The sequence below is a fragment of the Pseudophryne corroboree genome, chromosome 1, assembly GCF_028390025.1.
Source record: "Pseudophryne corroboree isolate aPseCor3 chromosome 1, aPseCor3.hap2, whole genome shotgun sequence".
Taxonomy (NCBI): Eukaryota; Metazoa; Chordata; class Amphibia; order Anura; family Myobatrachidae; genus Pseudophryne; species Pseudophryne corroboree.
In genome coordinates this window covers 355,792,933-355,816,786 of record NC_086444.1, presented here as the reverse complement: position 1 = coordinate 355,816,786, position 23,854 = coordinate 355,792,933, and the positions used below count along the sequence as shown (strand labels likewise).

Genomic DNA, 23,854 nt, shown 5'->3' with positions numbered 1-23,854 from the left:
CCGACCTCCCTAGCAAGCCAGGGGCCTGTGTGAAGACGGCGGCATCAGGGTAGAAGCGCAGTATTAACTGCGCTCCGGAGGCTCAGCTCATAGTGCAACGCTGTGAGGGGCGCCCTGAGCCAGAGTCTATGCCCAACACTGGTCACGCAGCCTGTCGGTGTCCCCGGATCTCAGCCAGCATCAATCCTCAGGCCAGTATAATCCTGTGAAGCGCGGGAAGATAGCGCCATTTTGGGGGTGGAGCTTCTTCTCAGAGCGGACCCAGCAGTGTTTCAGCGCCATTTTCCTGCCTGCACAGCGCTAACAGTGAAGAGCAAGTCCCTCCACAGCAACTCCAGCTATGTATCACGGTACCAGGGGGTTGTAGAAGGGGGGAGGCTGCAAAACGACTGTGTAACCTATTAAGATGCACAGTCAGCGCTGATAGGGGGTCTCCCTTTATATTAAAAGTGCTGTGTGTGGGTTGCTCCAATCTCTTGTCTCTCTTGCCATTCTTGGGGGGGGGGGGGGGAGACTCTGTCTGTACTCCCCTGTGTGTGTGTGTGTGTGTGTGGAGTGTCTGTGGTCTCCATTAAGCAATGTCCAGGGATTCTGTCATATGCTGCAGAGGATATGTCCTCTCAGGATGATCCCATTCCATGTAATCAAGATTGCACTGGTTTAGCACAGATACCAGCAAGGGAGCCTGAGTAGTTATTCTCTATCAAATATATGATTGCTCAGATTTCTAACAGGGTTGCACAGAATGAATCTGCAACTCAGGCTTTACAGAACTCTATGGCATTCTGGCCTAGTTCTGGTACATCAGGGCTCCCCGCTGTATATTCACATAAACGTGCTCTTGTTCAGATCATGCAGGATAATACCGCTACCGACTGATACTACATACAGTGACAGGGATGTGTTGCGGGCGGCTGCATCACTTGCAAAAGGGGTGCGGTTGATGATAGAGGCTATTAGGGATGTGTTGAATATTGCTGATACAACACCCGAGCAGGTTGAGGGGGCTTACTTTACTGAAAATAAGAAAGTCTCGCTAACCTTCCCTGTGTCAAAGGAATTAAATGCTATATTTGAAAAGTTTGGGAAAACCCGGATAAAAAATTCCAGATACCTAAAAGGTTTCTTGTAGCGTTTCCTTTTCCGGCAGAGGATAGGAAAAAATGGGAAAACCCGCCTATTGACGCGTCAGTATCCAGACTCTCAAAAAAGTTGGTTTTACCTGTCCCAGGATCTCCCGCCTTAAAAGAGCCGACTGATCGTAAAATTGATAATATGCTCAAATCCATGTACACTGCTTCTGGGGCAATACTACGTCCCACTATTACCAATGTTTGGATTGCCAAAGCTATAGTAAAGTGGTCAGGCACGTTACTTGAAGACTTGGATACTATGGAGAAATGTGATGTTGAATTGTTTTTACGTAACATTCAGGATTCGGCAGGATTTCTGGTAGAATCCATGAAGGACCTGGGTTCCATGGCTGCTGGGATTTCCTCGATGTCAGTATCAGCTCGTCGAGGGCTGTGGTTGCCCCAGTGGTCTGCCGACGCGGAATCCAGGAGAAGTGTGGAGACCCTACCCTACACAGGTCAGGCTCTCTTTGGGGAAGCGTTAGATGCGTGGATCTCCGCTGCTACGGCTGGTAAGTCACCCTTCCTTCCCTCAGCTACACCTGCTCCGAAGAAACCCTTTTCTTCAGTTACGTCACAGTCCTTTCGGTCTAACAAGCCCAGAAAGGCAAAGCCATCCAACACCTTTTTCGGGGAGGTCGGCCTAAGGTCAAGAAACCTGCGGCTGCAGGTTCCCAGGTACAGAAACCTGCTTCAGGTACACCAAAGTCCTCCGCATGATGGTGGACTGCACGCCCCGGCGGTGGGGCCGGTGGGAGCGAGACTCAGACATTTCAGTCATGTCTGGGTGTCCTCCAGCCTGGACTCCTGGGTGCAAGATATTGTGTCCCAGGGGAACATGCTGGAATTTCGAAATCTCCCCCCTCACCGATTTTTCATATCAGGCTTGCCAGCTCTGCTTGCAGTCAGGACTGTCCTGCAAGAAGCCGTCCAGAAGTTGGTGGATGCACAGGTCATTGTGCCAGTAACACCTCACATACAGAACAAAGGTTACTATTCGAACCTATTCATGGTACCGAAACTGGATAGTTCGGTCAGGCCCATTCTGAACTTAAAATCACTAAACCCCTTTCTAAAGGAGTTCAAGTTCAAAATGGAGTCCCTAGGGGCAGTGATATCAGGTCTGGAGGAGGGGGAATTCCTAGTATCCCTGGGTATCGAGGATGTGTACTCCACATTCCGATCTGGCTACCGCATCAAGCTTATCTGCGGTTTGCACTGTTGGACTGTCATTTTCAGTTCCAGGCCCTCCCATTCGGTCCCTCCACAGCCCCGAGGGTTTTCACTAAGGTGATGGCGGAAATGATGATTCACCTCCGCAGACAGGGGGTAAACATAATTCCGTATCTGGACGATCTGCAGATAAAAGCATCGTCCAAGGAGAAGCTGTTACGGTCCATAACACTCAAGACTCAGCTTCTCAGGAAACATGGTTGGATCCTGAATCTTCCAAACTCACATTTGGAACCAACCAGAAGGTTGTCCTTTCTGGGAATGATCCTCGACACGGAGGTGCAGAGGGTGTTTCTCCTAGAGGAAAAGGTGTTGGTGATTCAAACGATGGTCCGGGATGTCCTGAAGCCAGCCCGGGTCTCAATTCATCAGTGCTTTCGCCTTCTGGGGAAGATGGTGGCCTATTACGAGGCTCTGCCGTACGGGAGGTTTCACGCTCGTCCTTATAACTGGATCTCCTGGACATCTGGTCGGGATCACATCTACACATGCATCTGTCGCCAAAGGCCAGTATTTCACTCCTCTGGTGGCTGCAATTATCTCACCTTCTGGAGTGCTGCAGGTTCGGGATTCAGGACTGGATACTTCTAACCACGGATGCAAGTCTCCGGGGCTGGGGCGTAGTCACTCAAGGGGAAACCTTCCAAAGAAGGTGGTCAAGTCTGGAAGCCGGCCTGCCGATAAACATTCTGGAACTATAAGCCGTCTACAACGGTCTTCTCCAAGTGGCCCATCTTCTGAGAAATCGGGCCATTCAAGTGCAGTCAGACAATGTAACAACAGTGGCTTACATAAACCGACAGGGTGGAACGAAGAGCGGAGCTGCAATGGCAGAGGTAACAAGAATCATCCTCTGGGCAGAAAAGCACGCGTTGGCGCTGTCAGCAATCTTTATTCCGGGAGTAGACAACTGGGAAGCGGACTTCCTCAGCAGACACGATCTCAATCCAGGTGAGTGGGGTCTTCATCCGGAGGTGTTCAAGGAGGTAACAGATCTTTGGGGCGTACCCCAGATCGACATGATGGCCTCTCGTCTCAACAAGAAGCTTCGGCGGTATTGTTCCAGGTCGAGGGACCCGCAAGCTGTGGTGGTGGAAGCCCTAGTGACTCCGTGGGTGTTCCAGTCGGTGTACGTGTTTCCTCCGCTTCCATTCATTCTAGGGGTTCTAAAACTCATAAGGAGAACAAGAGTTCAGGCGATCCTCATTGCTCCGGACTGGCCAAGAAGGGCTTGGTACGCGGATCTTCTGGATCTACTGCAAGAAGAGCCGAGGCCTCTTCCTCTTCGGGAGGATCTGCTGCAGCAGGGACCGTTCAACTATCAAGTCTTACCACGGCTACGTTTGACGGCATGTAAGTTGAACGCCTGATACTAGCTCGTAAGGGCATTCCTAACAAGGTTATTCCTACGCTGATACAGGCTAGGAAAGGAGTAACGTCTAAACATTACCATTGTATTTGGAAAAAATACGTATCTTGGTGTGAGTCCAAGAGGTTTCCTACGGTGGAGTTTCAACTGGGACATTTTCTCCTCTTCCTGCAAGCAGGTGTGGATATGGGTCTGAGGTTAGGATCCATAAAGGTCCAAATTTCGGTCCTATCCATTTTCTTCCAGAAACAGTTGGCTGCCCTCCCTGAGGTTGACTTTTTTGAAGGGAGTTCTGCACATCCAGCCTCCCTTTGTACCGCCTATGGCACCCTGGGATCTTAATGTGGTGTTGCAGTTCCTCCAGTCGGACTGGTTTGAGCCTCTATATGAGTTTGAGGTCAAGTTTCTCACGTGGAAAGCTGTCACTTTGTTGGCCTTAGCTTCTGCTAGACGTGTGTCGGAGTTGGGGACTTTGTCATGTAAAAGCCCATACTTGATCTTCCATGAAGATAGAGCTGAGCTTCGGACACGTCAGTAGTTTCTTCCGTAGGTTGTGTCGGCATTTCATATCAACCAACCTATTGTGGTGCCAGTTGCGACTGACTGCTCAATTTATTCAAAGTCTGTAGATGTTGTAAGGGCTCTATAAATCTATGTGAGGAGGACTGCTCGTCACAGAAAATCGGACTCTCTGTTAGACCTGTGTGATCCCAAGAAAATTGGGTGTGCTGCTTCTAAGCATACGATCTCTCGCTGGATCAGGTTCACTATCCAGCATGTGTATTCTACAGCAGGCTTGCCGTGTCCTACGTCTGTTAAGGCCCCCTCTACTCGTAAGGTGGGTTCTTCCTGGGCGGCTGCCCGGGGTGTCTCTGCTTTACAAATCTGTTGAACGGCTACTTGGTCGGGGTCAAATACGTTCGCAAAGTTCTACAAGTTCGATACTTTGGCCTCTGAGGACCTTAAGTTTGGTCAATCAGTTCTGCAAGAGCCTCCACGCTCTCCCTCCCGTTCTGGGAGCTTTGGTACATCCCCATGGTACTAATGTGGACCCCAGCATTCTCTAGGACGTAAGAGAATATAGTATTTTAATTACCTACTGGTAAATCCTTTTCTCGTAGTCCGTAGAGGATGCTGGGCGCCCGCCCAGAGCTTCATTTTGCTGCAGTGGTTTTCTGGTTCAGTACAAATTTGTTTTTAGTTACGTACTTCATTGTTACTTGGTAAGTACTGTTTCAGCAGTTGCAGAGTTTGCAAGCTTGTTAGCTTGGTTTGCCTTCTGTGTGTGAGCTGGTAAGAATCTCACTACTATCTGTGTTAAATCCTTCTCTCGAAGATGTCCGTCTCCTCGGGCACAGTTTCTAGACTGAGTCTGCTTGGAGGGGTATAGAGGGAGGAGGCAGCCCACACTCTCTCAAATTCTTAAAGTGCTAATGGCTCCTGGTGGACCCCTCTATACCCCATGGTACTAATGTGGACCCCAGCATCCTCTACGGATTTACCAGTAGGTAATTAAAATCCTTTTTTCCAGGGGGTTCACTAGTGTGTACTCTGTGTAGTATCCCTTCTCAGGCTAGTGGGGAGGAGCCAGTATGGCTGGACTCCAGTAGGGGGATGGTTTCCACCATCTCTACTAAATTATCTCGTAATGAGAAATAGACGCAATACTTAAGACAGTCTATGGCTGAGTTTATGCAAAAGGTCTCAGACCAGCGTCTCAGTCCTCCACCATTTGTCTGCAGAAACATACTTTGGCCCATATCTTGCAGTGATCGCAAAATACGCGCTATAGCGCATTTTTACGCGGTACAGGCAGTGAGGGACTCCGTTTTTAAAACTGAGCGGGTCCCGCAGGACGCGCTGTCACTAGCCGACATGTGCATCTTGCCATCCAATCGCTGCCCCTCAGTGTCTCCTCTTCCAATAGCGGCCAACAGCGTCTCCCAGTCACCTTGAAATCCGCCCTGGAACACCATGCACGTCTTGGTGAGTGTTTCCTGTTGTTTTTTTTTGTCTTGCACTCAAAACCCGTGATGCGGGCTCGCTCCATGCTGTAACCCCATCTCTGCCGCATCAGGGACATGTGTTCCTCAGCAGTCTGCTTTCCCGTGCACTGCGTGCTGGCTCAGCCTGTCAGACCTTAGAAGTGGCCACTGGCTGCTGGTAATAATAGTGGTGCAGGGACAGGTCACACCTGCGGCGGGGTCATGCTGCACGGTCGGAGAGGAACCTCCGGGATCACTTGCTGCTGCCCTAGAGAGGATGTGTGTAGCAGGGCTGAGAGGGTGGGAGCAGCGGGATTGACCATCTACGTCTATGCACACAGGGGATCTTTGCAGTGACAGGAGCAACTAGTTGCGCACCCTGCACAAGAAAGTTTCAGACCTCTTTACTTTAAAAAACTATCACATTTTGGACCTGCTGATAATCTGTGCCCATCTCTAGGTGAACCTCTATTCCCCCCCCCTTGTGCCAAGACTTGGGCTGAGAAAGTGTTTCTTAATGCCTGCATTATAGCTGTGGGACCTGTGTATAAGGACCACATTATCCCCTTATCACTAAACTATGTTTGGACTTTAATGATCAAAGTAATGGGCCATTTCATTGTCCAGCATATGCACACCATGCCTATAACGCCATCCATACCCACAACGTGCCCAGCATACACACACTCCCATACCCACACAGTGCCCAGCATACACTGTGCCCAACATACATACACTCCCATACCCACACAGTGCCCAGCATACACCGTGCCCAACATACATACACTCCCATACCCACACAGTGCCCAGCACACACCGTGCCCAACATACATACACTCCCATACCCACACAATGCCCAGCATACACCGTGCCCAACATGCATACACTCCCATACCCACACAGTGCCCAGCATACACCGTGCCCAACATGCATACACTCCCATACCCACACAGTGCCCAGCATACACCATGCCCAACATACATACACTCCCATACCCACACAGTGCCCAGCATACATGCACTCCCATACCCACACAGTGCCCAGCATACACCGTGCCCAACATGCATACACTCCCATACCCACACAGTGCCCAGCATACATACACTCCCATACCCACACAGTGCCCAGCATACACCGTGCCCAACATGCATACACTCCCATACCCACACAGTGCCCAGCATACACCGTGCCCAACATGCATACACTCCCATACCAACACAGTGTCCAGCATACACCGTGCCCAACATGCATACACTCCCATACCCACAGTGTCCAGCATACACCGTGCCCAACATACATACACTCCCATACCCACACAGTGCCCAGCATACACCGTGCCCAACATGCATACACTCCCATACCCACACAGTGCCCAGCATACATACACTCCCATACCCACACCGTGCCCAGCATACATACACTCCCATACCCACACAGTGCCCAGCATACATACACTCCCATACCCACACAGTGCCCAGCATACATACACTCCCATACCCACACAGTGCCCAGCATACATACACTCCCATACCCACACAGTGCCCAGCATACATACACTCCCATACCCACACAGTGCCCAGCATACACCGTGCCCAGCATACATACACTACCATACCCACACAGTGCCCAGCATACACCGTGCCCAGCATACATACACTACCATACCCACACAGTGCCCAGCACACATACACTCCCATACCCACACAGTGCCCAGCATACATACACTCCCATACCCACACCGTGCCCAGCATACATACACTCCCATACCCACACAGTGCCCAGCATACATACACTCCCATACCCACACAGTGCCCAGCATACATACACTCCCATACCCACACAGTGCCCAGCATACATACACTCCCATACCCACACAGTGCCCAGCATACATACACTCCCATACCCACACAGTGCCCAGCATACATACACTCCCATACCCACACCGTGCCCAGCATACATACACTCCCATACCCACACAGTGCCCAGCATACACCGTGCCCAACATACATACACTACCATACCCACACAGTGCCCAGCACACATACACTCCCATACCCACACAGTGCCCAGCATACATACACTCCCATACCCACACAGTGCCCAGCATACATACACTCCCATACCCACACAGTGCCCAGCATACATACACTCCCATACCCACACCGTGCCCAGCATACACACACATCTCAAGGATCTCGCTGTAACGGGAGGGCATCAACAAGGACAAAAAGGAGCTGATCTTAAAAGATAATGGGGTGAAGCACTGAATCCTGGGTACTGATGCCTCCATACTCCTAACACTGCCTACAGCTCTACCTGCCCCTAACCCCCTTCTTGCCCCCAGCACTGTCCCAACTGCTATCTACTTTACCCCCATCACTGCCCCCAGTATTGCCTTCCCCCAACCCCCTTCTTTCCCCCAGTACTGCCCAAACGTCTATCTACCCTTAGCCCCAGCAGTGCCCCCCTGCCCCTAACCACCTCCGTGCCTGCCCTCACCCCTTAGAATATGTGGTGGGACCCAGAAATTGTGGAGTAGGACCCCAATCTGTTATAGAGAGGGGTCCCTGGGACCCACAATTATTTTTGCTCAGCGCGATCACTGTCTTGCATTCTGACACTGATAATGAAGGGTCAGAAATGAAGGAAGGTGAAGTGGACATAGAGGTAGGGGAGGGTACTCTGTCGCATGGTGTAGAGGCTCTCATAGATTCTGTCAGAGAAGTCCTAAACAATCCTGATAAGGTGACAGGAGAAAAAATCCTCAGCCACTTTTCCTGTGTCAAAGGAACTAATTACCCTGTTTGAAGAACCGTGGCTTAATCCAGATAACAAATTTCAAATTCCTAGGCTGTTATTATCATCTTTTCCTTTTCCTCCTGAGCATAGGAAAAAATGAGTAAATCCACCGATACTGGATACATCAGTCTCCAGGCTCTCACGTAAAATAGTACTCCCTGTTCTTGGTGCAGCCTCCCTAAAGTATGCAGCTGACCGTAACATTGAGACTACACTCAAATCTTTGCATACAGCTGCAGGGGTGAATCAGAGACCCACTCTGACATGTGGGTGGTATACTCAAGCCTTTGCTAAATGGTCTGGTAATTTGAGGGGTTTAGACACCTTACCTGTGTGCAGGAAATTGCATGTGTTGCAGGAAATTGTTTTACTCCTGCAACACATACAAGACTCTGCAAACTTTATGGTGAAAGCCATTAAAGAGATAGGTTTGCTTAATGCACGCACTACAGCTATGGCAGTGTCAGCACGCAGGGGATTATGGCTACGTCAGTGGACTGCTGACGTGGACTCCAAGAAAGGTGTGGATGGCCTGCCTTTCACAGGTGAGCCCTTATTTGACGACAAACTCGACAGGTGGATCTCACGAGCTACTGAGGGTAAGTCTACCTTCTGCAGCAATTTACCAAGTTTAGGGGCAAGGCCAGAGGTGGTTCTACTGCCGCCAGAGGTGCTAGAGGTAAACTACGCAAACCAGCAACTGCTGGTTCACAGGAACATGGCTCCGGCTCTGCCACCTTAAAAACATCCGTATTCCGCATGACATACCGCGATGCCTGGGAGACAGGCAGGTGGGAGCCCGGCTAAAATTCTTCAGTCACATCTGGACAAGATCTTGCCAGGATCCCTATATCCCAGGGCTACAGACTGGAGTTCCAGTATCTCCCGCCTCCTCACAGATTCTTCAAATCAGGCTTAACAGTTTCACAAGAGGCAAGAATAACCTTACAGGACGCCATTCAGAAACTGTTACAGACCCTGGTCATTGTTCCAGTTCCACCTCCTGTACTGGCTTACTATTCCAGCTTGTTTGTAGTTCCAAAACCGGACGGTTCGGTAAGACCTATTCTGAACCTCAAGTCATTAAACCCATGCTTACGAGTGTTCAAATTCAAGATGGAGTCTCTGAGAGCGGTGATCTCAGATCTGGAAGAGGGGGAATTCCTAGTGTCTCTGGATATCAAGGATGCGTACCTTCACATTCCGATCTGGCCGCCTCATCAGGCTTTATCTACGGTTTGCACTTCAGGACTGTCACTACCAGTTCCAGGCCTTGCCATTTGGTCTTTCCACGGCACAGAGGTTGTTCACCAAAGCGATGGCAGAGATGATAATACTACTCCGCAAATAAGGAGTGAACGTAATTCCTTACCTGGACGATCTTCTGGTAATGGCTGCGTCCAGGGAGCAGTAGTTGGAGAACATTGGTCTCACAACCAGATTACTCCTGGATCATGGGTGGATTCTGAACCTACCAAAATCTCACCTAGAACCAATGCAGAGGCTTTATTTCCTGGGAATGATACTGGACACAGTCTCTCAGAGAGTTTTCCTTCCATTGGAAAAGGCAATGGTGATCCAGTCGATGGTTCGGGTCGTCTTGAAGCCGACCTGAATCTCAGTACATCTATGCATCTGCCTTCTGGGGACAATGGTGGCTTCTTACGAAGCAATTCAGGTCAGAAGGTTTCATGCGCGGCCCTTCCAGCTGGATCTGTTGGACAAATGTTCCGGATCGCATCTTCACATGCAGCAGAGGATTCTTCTGTCGCCGAAAGCCAGGATCTCCCTCCTGTGGTGGCTACAAACTTCTCACCTAGTGTAGGGTCGAAGGTTCGGAATTCAGAATTGGATCCTTTTAACCACAGACGCAAGCCTCAGAGGTTGAGGTGCAGTCACCCAGGGGGTACGGTTTCAGGGAAGATGGTCAACTCAGGAAGTCGTCCTTCTAATAAACATCCTGGAGCTCAGGGCTATCTACAACGTAGTTCAGCAGGCCTCTTCTCTCTTTCAGAATCAGGCCATTCAATCCAGTCGGACAATGTGACGGCGGTAACGTACATAAACCGACAGGACGGAACGAAAAGCAGAGCCGCAATGTCAGAGGTGTCAAGAATTCTCCTCTGGGCAGAAATACACGCTGTGGTGTTGTCGGCGATCTTCATTCCAGGAGTAGACAGCTGGGATGCAGATTTCCTCAACAGACACGACCTGCACCCGGGGGAATGGGGCCTCCACCCGGAGGTGTTCCAGTGGCTGACACGTCGGTGTGGGTATCCACAAATCGACATGATGGCCTCTCGACTCGACAAGATGCTCAAGCGGTATTGTTCCAGGTCAAGGGATCCACAAGCTGTCACGGTCGACGCTCTGAAAACTCCGTGGGTTTTCCAGCTTGTGTACTTGTTTCCTTCCATTCCTCTGATCCCAAGAATTCTTAAAAGAATAAAAAGGGAAAGAGTTCCAGCAATCCTCATTGCTCCGGACTGGCTGCGAAGGGCTTGGTATGCAGATCTTCTCGAGATGCTAATAGAAGATCCGTGCCCTCTGCCTCTTCGAGAGGATCTTCTTCAACAGTGCCCGTTCGTTTATCAAGACTTACCACGGCTACGTTTGATGGCATGGAAGTTGAACAGCTGATTCTAGCCAGGAGAGGATTCCTGACAAAGTCATTCCGACTATGATCCGGGCCAGTTAGGGGGTAACGTCAAAGCATTACCATCGTATTTGGGAAAAAATATGTATCTCGGTATGAGAGCAGACATTATTTCATGGTGGAATTTCATCTGGGGCGTTTCCTGCTTTTTCTGCAGTCTGGAGTTGACGTGGGCCTACGCCTAGGCTCAATAAAAATTCAGATTTCGGCGTTGTCTGTTTTCTTTCAGAAACAATTGGTTTCTCTCCCTGAGGTCCAGACGTTCTTGAAAGGTGTTCTTCACATCCAACCCCCCTTTGTGCCTCCCACGGTATCTTGGGATCTCAATTTGGTTCTGACTTTCCTCCAATCGGACTGGTTTGAACTGTTACAGGAGGTAGACGTAAAGTGTCGATGCTGGGGGCGTTGTCTTACAAGAGTCTCTACTTGATTTTCCATGAGGACAGAGCTGAACTCAGGACTCGTCAGCAATTCCTTGCTATGGTGGTGTCGGCGTTTCACATCAACCAGACGATTGTGGTTCCAGTTGTTACTGACACTACCGCTACTTGAAGGACTTTGAAGGTATATGTAAAGCAAACTGCTCGTCACAAGAAATCGGACTCACTGTTCGTTCTTTGATACCAATAAAATTGGGTGTCCTGCTTCAAAGCAGTCAATTGCACGCTGGATTAGACTCACTATACAGCATTCTTATTCCACGGCAGGATTGCCAATTCCAAAATCTGTACAGGCCCACTGTACTAGGTCGGTGGGTTCCTCTTGGCAGCTGCCCAGGGTGTCTCGGCATTACAGCTCTGCCGAGCAGCTACTTGGTCGGTTTCAAACACGTTTGCCAAGTTTTAAGGTCGATACCTTGGCCTTTGAAGCCCTTCAGTTTGGTCAGTCTGTTGTGCAGGAATCTCAGCACTCTCCCACCCATTTTGGGAGCTTTGGTACTTCCCCATGGTACTAAATGGATTCCCAGTATCCCCTAGGACGTAAGAGAAAATAGGATTTTAATTACCTACTGGTAAATCCTTTTCTCGTGGTCTGTAGGGGATGCTGGGCGCCCACTCGGTGCTCCGTTTTTCCTGCTCAGTTACTTGTTTAAGTACTATTATTTCGTTCAGCTGTTGCTGTTCCTGTTTTCAAGTTTGGTTAGCATGGCTTTCCTCTTGTTCTGGTTGTGCTGGTTTGAAATTTCACCACTTTCCTTCTCTATTTCCTTCTCTCAAAGTATGTCCGTCTCCTTGGGCACAGTTTCCTAGACGGAGTCTGGTAGGAGGGGCATAGAGGGAAGAACCAGCACACGTTATCAAACTGCTATAGTGCCCATGGCTCCAAGTGGACCCATCTATACCCCCATGGTACGAAATGGATTCCCAGTATCCCCTACGGACTACGAGAAAAGGATTTACCGGTAGATAATTAAAATCTTATTTTTTGTAAATTGGTGATTATCACATACCTGCTGTGAATGTGTTGTCTTTGTAATAAGCTCAATTTAATCAAAATAGATGTTAACTGTACCCTATATGAAGCTATCAAACCAAAGTATATGCACGTAGATCTGATCGTTGCATTGAATGACACTTTTTTTAAATCTTTCTGCACTTGTAACGTGTCATCTGTCCCTACAGGCTGCAATGATGATGTTTGAATTGGCCTGGATCATGTCTAAAGATTCAAATGACATGTTGTGGTAAGTTGGTAAACTTTAGTGAGTATAAGCTATACTCTATGATACTATTAAATTACTCACATGGTAGCACCTTAAATATATTTGGGCTTTTTAAAACTAATGCCACAGAATAAGCATTAACAATTGAATTTTGTGCAATTTGTAAAAGGTGGTCTTAAATGTACATTTCAGAGATTGTGTGTGTGTGTGTGTGTGTGTGTGTGTATATGTGTGTGTGTGTGTGTGTGTGTGTGTGTGTGTATATATGTGTGTCTGTGTGTGTGTATATATATATATATATATATATATAAGTCCTGCACGGTGTTGGGCTGTAAGCACAACCCCCACCTGTGGACATCGGGCCCTCATACCACCCTCATGGAGTCTGTTTCTGATTGTTTGAGTAGACACATGCACATTTGTGGCTTGCTGGAGGTCATTTTGCAGGGCTCTGGCAGTGCTCCTCCTGTTCCTCCTTGCACAAAGGCGGAGGTAGCGGTCCTGCTGCTGGGTTGTTGCCCTCCCACGGCCTCCTCCACGTCTCTTGATGTACTGGCCTGTCTCCTGGTAGCGCCTCCATGCTCTGGACACTACGCTGACAGACACAGCAAACCTTCTTGCCACAGCTCATATTGATGTGCCATCCTGGATGAGCTGCACTACCTGAGCCACTTGTGTGGGTTGTAGGGAGGTCATACAGGCACGTGGAGGCCACACACACTACTGAGCCTCATTTTGACTTGTTTTAAGGACATCACATCAAAGTTGGATCAGCCTGTAGTGTGTTTTTCCACTTTAATTTTGTGTGTGACTCCAAATCCAGACCTCCATGGGTTAATAAATTTGATTTCCATTGATAATTTTTGTGTGATTTTGTTGTCCGCACATTCAACTATGTAAAGAACAAAGTATTTAATAAGAATATTTCATTCATTCAGATCTAGGATGTGTTATTTTAGTGTTCCCTTTATTTTTTTTGAGCAGTATGTATGTATGTATGTGTATGTATGTATGTATGTGTATGTATGTATATGTGTGTATATATATATATATATATATATATATATATCTCTGAAACATTTCAGTTGTTTTTTTTTCCAGTTTTTGTTTGCTCCCTGATGATAGTGACTCTAAAATATTGGAATAATTTTCTATGTAATGCTTACATGCAGACCCGAAGTGCCGTCCCATTCTAAGTTTTATTGTATTATACAATTCTCCCATGCTGGGCGGGATGCCAGGGCAGGAGTTCTTTTATCAAGCGCCAGATCTATAGGACTGTACTATATATAGATATATATACTGTCTACATAACTGTACCATACAAAGCAGTTCACTCACCAGAATATGTAGATAATCCTCAGTCACGTATCAAAATTCACAGCTGTGAATTGTCCCTTCAGTAAACTGTTGACCTTGAGTGATTCTTATCAAAATCAGTAGCTGTGTTAAGGGGGGGTACTCACGGAGCGATATTCTAAGCAATCTGACTAGATTGCTTAGAATTTGAGCATTATCGCTCCGTGTGTAGCCCCCTCAGCGATAGCGATGCGCGGCCCCGTGCATCGCTATCGCTGCTGCTAGACTGGCCTGCATGCAGGCCAATCTAGCGGGTCGCTCACTTCACCCGCTGGGTAAAATGAGCTGCCCCCCGTCTCCCCCCCGCACGCTCAGCACAGATCTCTCCTGCATCGGCCCGTCTATATGGGCCTTTAGAGTATTTCTGATTTGCTTTACAAAAGAACTCTACTACAGCCTAATTAGTCATTAAGTAAAGTTGCCTTATTAAAGTAAGGTATATTTGAGCAATAAAGAGTAACAATTTGATCCACTGTGCGGCAGATGCTGGATTATCCAGTAAATTAACTTTTTGCTGTCACCCGGCTCCCCGCAGCATAGCTCATTTTATGTTTTGGAGAGAAGAAAGGTATTTTGCTTTGTGACTTTTGGGGAGAAATCCTAGTATTTGTTTGCCATTTATGTTTCAGTGGGGCAGATGTATTAACCTGAAGAAGGCATAAGGAATTGATAAACCAGTGATATGTGCAAGGTGATAAAGGCACCAGCCAATCGGCTCCAATATGTAAATTAACAGTTAGGATCTGATTGGCTGGTGCCTTTATCACCTTGCACATATCACTGGTTTATCACTTCCTTATGCCTTCTCCAGGTTAATACATCTGCTCCAGTGTCCCTTCTGTGCTTGCCATGTTTAATAGCCTGCCCTGGTCTTTATAGTTAAAGAACTGTTTGATTTAAGGTTCTTGTGGAGCTCTTTCATTGTATAGCATTGGAGGTGAGCTTTGTCCCACATTGGAATACCAAGCCAACCCCTGTAATAATTGCAGTTTTGAAACTTTTTGTTGTATCATTGCTTGAATAATATTGCCAGATTGTATTCCAGTAATGGAGCTCTGCAAAACATTCCTGTCTGCATCAGTCCCCTCATGGGATACACACTCATCAAAGGTGTTTTAGTAGATTTTAGGGATCGTGTTACCAGATTACAGAAAAACTACGTATACCCTGGAGTCTAAGAATCCGAGTGTGATGAAATGTGCAAACAAAGAGGTTCTCAAATTGCTGGTGCTACAAATACTGTAAGATTGGACTTCAGAGTGGTACACATGGATTTCAGCTTTTATGCTTGCTTCTAGGATTACAGATTTCAGTTGTAGTATTCTGTGTGTTGCTGTTGCTAAATGTTTGTTCTTTCCCTCTTCTATTTAAATACAGTATATGTTTTTTTATTCCATCCAGTTTTAAGGAGTTTGTAAAAGATTTTGTTTGTATTTTAATAGGTGGGCTGTTATTGGTCTGACAGATCAGTGGGTCCAAGACAGAATCACTCAGTAAGTGACTTTTTGATGTTATGTAGTGTTCATGCTAGGCTGTTTTAGCAGGGCGCCGCGCCCTGCACGATTTTTTTTTTTTTTTTTTAAGGGCAAAATCCGCCCTGCCCTTTCAGCAGCGCCATGCTAAAACAGCTGCCTGCTTCGTGCCCTCCCAGCGTGGATAGATGCTGTGTGCATGTGTACGGCATCCATTCACGTTGTGAGAGAGAGAGCTTGGGGGAAGCCCAGCACCTCCGTAGGTGCTGGGCACGCCCCCAGCAGTGATGCCGCCAGCAGCCCACGCCCACTGTAATAACGTCTGTGGGCTGCACCATCCACTTCACTGATGTTAAATGACCATGTCCCATATTTTGCGTGACCTAATTTTCAGATGCGCGCACGCACATATGCCCCCCGCAGTCCAGTGCCCTGCCCAATTCCTAGAGTGAACACTAGTTATGTAGACATGTGTGTCTCTTAGAGTGGAATTCAAATGTTTGAAAAGTCGGTTGGGTGTCTATTAGATAGGAAAAAACAGACACCCAACTGACTTTTCAAACATTTGAATCAACCCCTTAGTGTATGTTGATTTTTAGTTATTCAAAGGGTATTCAAACACTTCTAGGAAATAAAATACATAGGGGGATATCCTATTAGCCCCGATTTCGGCATCCTTTTCCCCCAATGCCAGCACTTATTGGGGATTATGGCACACAAAGCATATCTCCTATAAGCAGCAACCGGATCAGCGAAAACACATGGAAACTGGAATCTAGCCCCGATCCTATGTGTTATCGTGAGATAATGGGTCCAATTTTCGGCTGTTAAAAACGGCCTCTCCTAATCTGATACCTCGATAATGACCCAGTTTTAAACAGCCGAAATTGCATCGGGCTAATAGGTAACCTCCCGTGTGAGCTGTCTTGTCTTATACCTAAGTTCCACCCAAGTACTGGTAAAAACAGTAAGCCGATATGTTATGCATGACACCGGTGCATACACTAAAGTGTTCAGTTGTCATTCTGTATACATGAATCAATACTTGAGAAAGTAAAATTCAGAATACTACTTTCCATTCTTATTTGATGCTTAATTTCTTATTTCAAATATCCTACAGGACAAAAGATTTTCAATATATGTATGAAAGATATAAAGAAGAGACTGTCCCCACCATTGCGCAATATCATTTAATAAATGTATTTATCATAGTTAAAAACACACATTTAAACAAAACACACGTAATTGGGTAATAAATATAGCATATCCCAGGCAATAGTGGTTTACATGTCTTTTTTTTTTTAGTATGTAAAAGCTATTTAGACTGTTGCAGTGGAGATTGTGTGAGGGTAAACTGCGAGACGTTACTTTTACAAGGTTTGCTTTATGACCTTAATACTGTTGGCTCTGTTAGAAGTAGTGAGTTGAGCTGAGTATAACGGTTATTTGCTTGATCTTAGTTTATTGGTTTCTCTGTTTTCCTCTGTCATTGGCCAAATGAAGGAAACTATTAACCAATCGTGCAATTGAAAAAAAAAACCTTTCAGTTATTTTCTCAGACATCTTACAAATATTTAAATGTTCACACTCGAGAAGTAGACACAAAATAAAAAAAATCCTAATATACTTTGCTGTAAAGGATGAAATATGTAACTGATGTGGGAACTCTCCAACGTCATGTGTCCCGACACAACCACCGGAATGAAGATGAAGAAAATTCACTCTCCATTGACTGCATGAGGATTGCATTTGAGTATGAGTATCCTACAATGTTTCACCTCACTATCTTTTTGTTTCATGTTACTTCCTGAACCAGTTGGTTTTCAGTAGGGCTAGTAAAGTATTTTATACCTTTCAAAAGATAGAAGCTACTAACTCACTGCTCTGAACTCATGCACATTTGACTTGTCTTCTGCCCCAAGCCTCCCTAGCTTTATAGTTTGAAATGGCCAATAAATTGCTTGAATCCACTAGGACCTCATGCTGAATATTGTCATCAGGAAATGTAATTCAGATACTTGTGGGCTCACTACACGTTAGTGTGAGACTATGGGGTGGTTTAAAATCGATATAGGTGTCAGACACATCTATTTTGTCCATGCAGAATTTTCTCTGGTGCTGTTGTCTACAGACACATTCTTCATCAGGTTTACTGTTCACATCCATAAAATAGAATTCACCATCGTTATAGTTCAGAAATCCATTGCGGGATGTTCGTCATGAGTTTTTGGGTTTTTTTTTCTTTAGAAAATGGACATCTTTAATGTTGAGACTCGTAAACCCATGTTCAATTTCAGGGCAATCATAGATTTTCCTATGCCCCTTTGTGGTGCCAGAGAAACGGTTGGGACATTGGCATCATATCCGCTAATTGTATTGCCTCCCATTGATTTCTAGTTTTTGGGGGTTTTGTTTTTTTAACAGTTTGTAATCCATTGTTTTTTTCTTTAACCATGTGATGTCAGTGTGCGTCTATCTTTATATCAGCATTGGTCATTGTTTGAAAGCATTTGTAACTCTTGCTACACAACCTCCAGTCTCAAACTGTGGTCTGTGCAGGGTCAGAAAAGACTTCAAGAGTTTTTGGCTGATATGGGGTAAGTGTTCTCTTTCTGTTCTCTTATACGGTGCAAAATATAATTACATCAACATGATGCATACCGTTTGCTGTATAGGGTAATACTCCCCCCAATTTCTTATTTGAAAGTGATTCACGCTCTCTGTATTACTTTGTACTTCTACTAGAGATTTCTTTGGTGCCTAATAGCCTGCAGCTCTAACTGAACTTTGAATGTATATTTAGTATTGACCAACTATTTGAATGTGTTTTAATTATTATTGCACCATGGGCATTAGCCATAACCCTTCTGTTTATTATTAAAAAACAGTTATATAAATAGCAGATCAGGGAGCAGTCATAGTGCAGTATCAAAAATCAAATGTTTGAGTGCACAGTTAACGTGTTCTTTCTTCAAACAATGAAATATGTTCTTGTGCTTTGCTCTAAACTTTATAAATAAACTGTCTTCCTCTACTATATAGTGCTCATGGAGAGATCTATGAAAAAATAGACAGGCCAATCCTGTGCAATATATAATGTTAACTAATGAATTAAAATGTATTAGAATTCCATACATAGAAACAAAATAACAAAACCTTGTAAGTGCTAATTTGTAAAAGCAAATCTCTGTATCTGGATCCAGTATTGATATCAGAAGTGATGTATCTTGCCAAACAATCTTCTGGATGCAGTAGCGGCAAAACCGTGTAGGAGGGTATGGGGGTCTAATCCCATTAGAGCGAAGGCACTTTAAAAATTCTTCAGTGTTCTGGCTCCGCCCCTCTATGCTCCTCCTGCAAACTCAGTTTAGACAAATGTGCACAAGGAGCTGGGTGCATTCTTTGGAGCTCCAGAGAGGTTTTCGTCAAAACTTTATTATTTTCAGGCAGCACAGGCTGGCACCAGTCTGCCTGCGTCGTTGGACTCGGCGTTGCCAGCTGCACATACCAACACTGGCGCTGTCACAGAAAATTTGTTTTAACCCTGTTTTCTGTAAAATTGGAGTGATTGCCAGTTTAATCTATGCAGGGACCATGCGCCATTAAGGGGGCGGGTCTACCCAGAGAGCGGGACCAGCAGCTCAGAGGCACCATTTCCTGCTGCATCATACTACAGGCTGCATGCAGGGAAGTGGTGCTCCTCCAAGGACCCTCAAAACACGCCTTATATTGGTACCAGGGGGCTTTGTAGAAGGCGGGGAGCAATATATATATATATATATATATATATATATATATACTAGTTACTTTATTAAGGCTCTAGTTTTCTGCCCGGCAAAGCACTGCTTTACCTGATAGAGACAGCGGTGTGCTGGTTCTCTCCCTCTCTGTTTCACTCCATTCAGGCTGTAGTCTGGGTCTCTGTGTTTATTCACTGCTCCTGTGTGTGTGTTCTGCTGTATGAACATGTCTGCTAAGAAGGTTATTTGTCAGTCTTGTAGCACAAAGTTTTCCTCCACAGGGGGTCTCTGCTGCGTGCTTAATGCAGTCTTTCTTCACAGAGAAGCAGCACACAGGCACCAGAATGGCTGGATTCAATAAAAGGGATGATGTCTAACATATCAGCTGAACTGGCTACTGCCAGGCAGGAAAGACGTGTTCAAGAAATCTATGGATGAATTTCTGACTCGTACTTCTGATCTCAGACCTGCCTCTTGGCCCCCTCTGCTGGTTTCTCAGAAATGCACTTTGCCCCATGTGCTCCAAGCTGACTCTGATAATATGCCAGATTTGGAGGAAGGGGAAGTTAAGGGGGGATAAAGGAGACAGTACTCTGTCTCAGGGTGTGTAAGCCCTTATCTGTTCTATTAGGGAGGTCCTGAAGATCCCTGATAAAGAGGCAGAACCTGAGAAGGAGTCGTTTTTAATGTAAAACATAAGTCTACTGCCACCTTTCCGGTCTCTAAGGAATTAAACACACTTTTTAAAGAGACGTGGGTTAATCCTGACAAGAAATTTCAAACCCCTGTGCGGTTGCTAAACTCCTTCCCTTTCCCCCCTGAGGATAGGAAGGTGTGGGAGAATCCTCCAATAGTGGATATCTCAGTGTCTAGGCTGTCACATAAGATTGTACTGCCTGTACCTGGTTCTATCTCCTTAACAGACCCTGCTGATCATAAAATTGAGCCTACATGCAAATCCATTTACACTGCAGTGGGAGACACACAGAGACCAACCTTTGCTTGTGGTTGGATCACAAGGGCCATTGTTAAATGGTCTGGTAACATACAGGGTTTTGATACCATATCTCAAGATGAGCTACTAAGACTCCTGCAACATATTCAGGGTTTGGCTAACTTCATGAGTGAGGCTATTAAGGAGATTGGCATTGTCAACTCACGCTCTACTGCTATGGCGGTGTTGGCGCACAGGGCTCTTTGACTGCAACAGTGGACGGCAGATGCCGACTCCAAAAAGGGAGTTGAAAATCTTCCTTTCACGGGTAAGGCTTTGTTTGGTGAGGAACTGAACAAGTGGATGTCACAAGCCACTGCCAGTAATTCCACCTATCTGCCATCAGTGGCTCCTCCGGCCAGGTGTGCCTATCCCGGCCTCTCTCCAGTCCTTTCGTGTGACCAGAGTTAGGGGCAGAGCCAGAGGTGCTTCCAATGCTGCTCGGGGAAACCGAGGTAAAGCACGCAGACCAGCGGCTGCTGTTTCCCTGGAATAGAGTTCAGGCTTTGCCTCTACCAAGCCCTTTGCGCGACGGTTGGCCCCGGCCTCAAGGGGAAGTTCAGGTGGATGCTCACCTCAAGTCTTTCAGCCATGTTTGGGTGGAATCTTGCTGGGATCCTTGGGTGAGAAACCTTGTCTCCCAAGGATACCTTTTTGGAGTTTCAACAGCTCCAGCCTCACAGATTCTTCAGGTCCGGCTTACCAGCTTCACCTGTATCCAAAGTTACCTTGCTAGAGGCCATCCAACGACTGCAACAAATGCAGGTCATTGTTCCAGTTTCCCCTCTGCTCAGAAACAAGGGCTTTTATTCCAGCCTGTTCATGGTACCGAAACCGAACGTTTTGGCCCGTCCAATCTTGAACCTCAAATCTCTGAACCCATACCTACGGGTATTCAAGTTCAAGATGGAATCCTCCAGAGCAGTGATTTCAGGCCTGGAAGAGATGGAATTCCTGGTATCCCTGAATATCAAGGATGCGTACCTTCACATCCCCATATGGCTGTCTCACCAGGCTTACCTCAGGTTTGCACTAAAGGAAGAATACTTCCAGTTCCAGGCCCTACCCTTTGGCCTATCCACGGCACCACAGGTGTTCACGAAGGTGATGGCTGAGATGATGCTACAACTATGCGTGAGGGGTGTATTCATTGTTCCATACCTGGACAATCTTCTCATAAAGGCTGTGTCCGAAGCTCGTTTGTTGGAGAGCATCGCCCTGACTACACGGCTTCTGACGGATCGTGGGTGGATTCTCAATCTGCAGAAATCACACCTGGTGCCATCACAGAGACTGCAGTTCTTGGGGATGAACCTGGACACGGTGTCTCAGAAGGTGTTCCTTCCTATGGACAAGGCCTTGACAATTCAATCGATGGTGCGCTCCGCTCTGAAACCTCCAAAAGTTTTAGTGCATCTCTGCATTCGACTGTTGGTCAAGATGGTAGCCTCATACGAAGCAATCCAATACGGAAGATTCCATGCCCGTCCTTTCCAGCTGGATCTGCTGAACAAATGGTCCGGCTTACAACTGCACATGCACCAGTGGATATCCCTGCCACCAAAAGCAAGGATTTCCCTGTTATGGTAGTTACAGCTCTCCCACCTAGTAGAGGGTCGACATTTCGACACTCAGGCTTGGATTCTACTGACAACTGATGCAAGCCTCCGTAGTTGGGGTGCTGTCACCCAGGGAGCTCAGTTTCAGGGAAGGTGGCCACCTCAAGAGGCCTCTCTTTCCATAAACATTCTGGAACTCGGGGTGATTTACAATGCCCTTCTATAGGCCTCTGCTCTCCTCCAACATTAGGCCATACAGGTCCAGTCGGACAATGCCACGGCAGTGGCGTACATCAACAAACAAGGAGGAACAGAATACAGGGCCGCAATGCGAGAGGTGTCCAGGATACTCTTCTGGCCGGAACGCAACGCTAGGGCCATGTCGGCCATATTTATCCCGGGTGTGGACAGTTGGGAAGTGGACTTCCTCAGCAGACACCATCTGCTCCCGGGGGAGTGGGGTCTTAACTTGCAAGTGTTTCAGCTGTTGGTTCAGTGGTGGGGCTGCACGCTCATCGACATGGCTTCTCGAATCAACAAGAAGCTGTGTCAGTACTGCTCCAGTATGAGGGATCCACAGGCTGCAGCAGTGGACGCCTTGTCGGCGCCGTGGGTGTACCAGTTCATCTATCTGTTCCCTCCAATTCCTCTGATTCCCAGGTTTTAAAAAGACTGAAAAGGGAAAGCGTACAGGCAATTCTCATTGCTCCAGATTGGCCTCGCCGTGCCTGGTATACGGACCTCCTGGCCATGTCCTTCGAAGAGCCCTGGCCTCTGCTGCTTCAAAAGGACCTTCATCTATAAGGTCCATTCGTCTATCCAGACTTATAGCGGCTACATTTGACGGCATGGCAGTTGAAAGGGAGATATTAGCCTTGGCGGGGAGCCCTGTTACGGGCTATCTCTACTATGGTCCAGGCTAGGAAGGTGGTCACGTCTAGGCATTACCACCGCATCTGGAAGAAGTATGTCTCCTGGTGTGAGGGTCGACAATACTCCTCCACTGTGGATATTAGCATACATGAGGAAGAACAGCTCTTGCAGCAAATTGAAAAGGCTGCGGGATTGGGGGACATCCTAGTGATTGGGGATTTTAATTATCCTGATATAAACTGGAGTAACGATTCATGTGTTAAAGCTAGGGGCAAGAGGTTTTTAAATACGTTAAAGGATCACTACTTGTCTCAATTAGTCGAGGACCCAACTAGAGGTAAAACTACTCTGGATCTAGTAATTACTAATAATGTGGACAGTATATCAAACGCTAAAGTTGGGGAGACCTTGGGTAACAGTGATCATTATATGATCACATTTGACATCAGTTTCAAGAAACATCACTACAAGGGATCAACCAAAAAATTTAACTTTAGGAAGGCTAACTTCAGTATGCTGAGAAGTGCACTTAACGACATTGACTGGGATGATTTGTTTCATGGCAAGAACACTACTGAAATGTGGGATGCTAAATAGCAATATTGACAAATTCATTCCCATGGGCAGCAAATGCAGGAGTATCAAACTCAAACCGATGTGGCGTAATAAGGTCAAGGAAGAAATGGATAATAAGAAGCGTGCTTTCAAAGCATTTAAATCTAATGGAACGGAGTCATTTCAGTACTACAAGAAATGCAATAAAAAATCAAAAAAGCAATAAGAGCAGCTAAAATTGAAAACGAAAAGCAAATCGCTATAGAGAGCAAAACCAATCCTAAAAAGTTTTTTAAATACATAAACAGTAAAAAGTTAAGAAAAGAGAACGTATGTCCAATAAAAGATGAATTTGGAGTATTGATAAATGATAACGAAACAAAAACGGAAATACTGTAGTGAACAAATTTTTTTCATCGGTGTTCACCAGAGAAGAACGGGATTAGTGCATAACGAAAGTGAAA

General features: G+C 46.5%; 1 protein-coding gene across 2 annotated transcripts in view; it reads left to right on the top strand.

Annotated features, from left to right (window-relative positions):
- Positions 1-23,854, top strand: part of CDC45 (cell division cycle 45) — a 155,175-nt gene that overhangs the window by 38,192 nt on the left and 93,129 nt on the right. For both annotated transcript variants that reach the window (XM_063964768.1, XM_063964767.1), the window contains exons 8-11: positions 12,798-12,859; positions 15,640-15,690; positions 17,309-17,428; positions 18,135-18,266. In XM_063964768.1, coding sequence (XP_063820838.1) covers positions 12,798-12,859; positions 15,640-15,690; positions 17,309-17,428; positions 18,135-18,266 — 365 coding nt within the window. The remainder of the gene's footprint in view (positions 1-12,797; positions 12,860-15,639; positions 15,691-17,308; positions 17,429-18,134; positions 18,267-23,854) is intronic.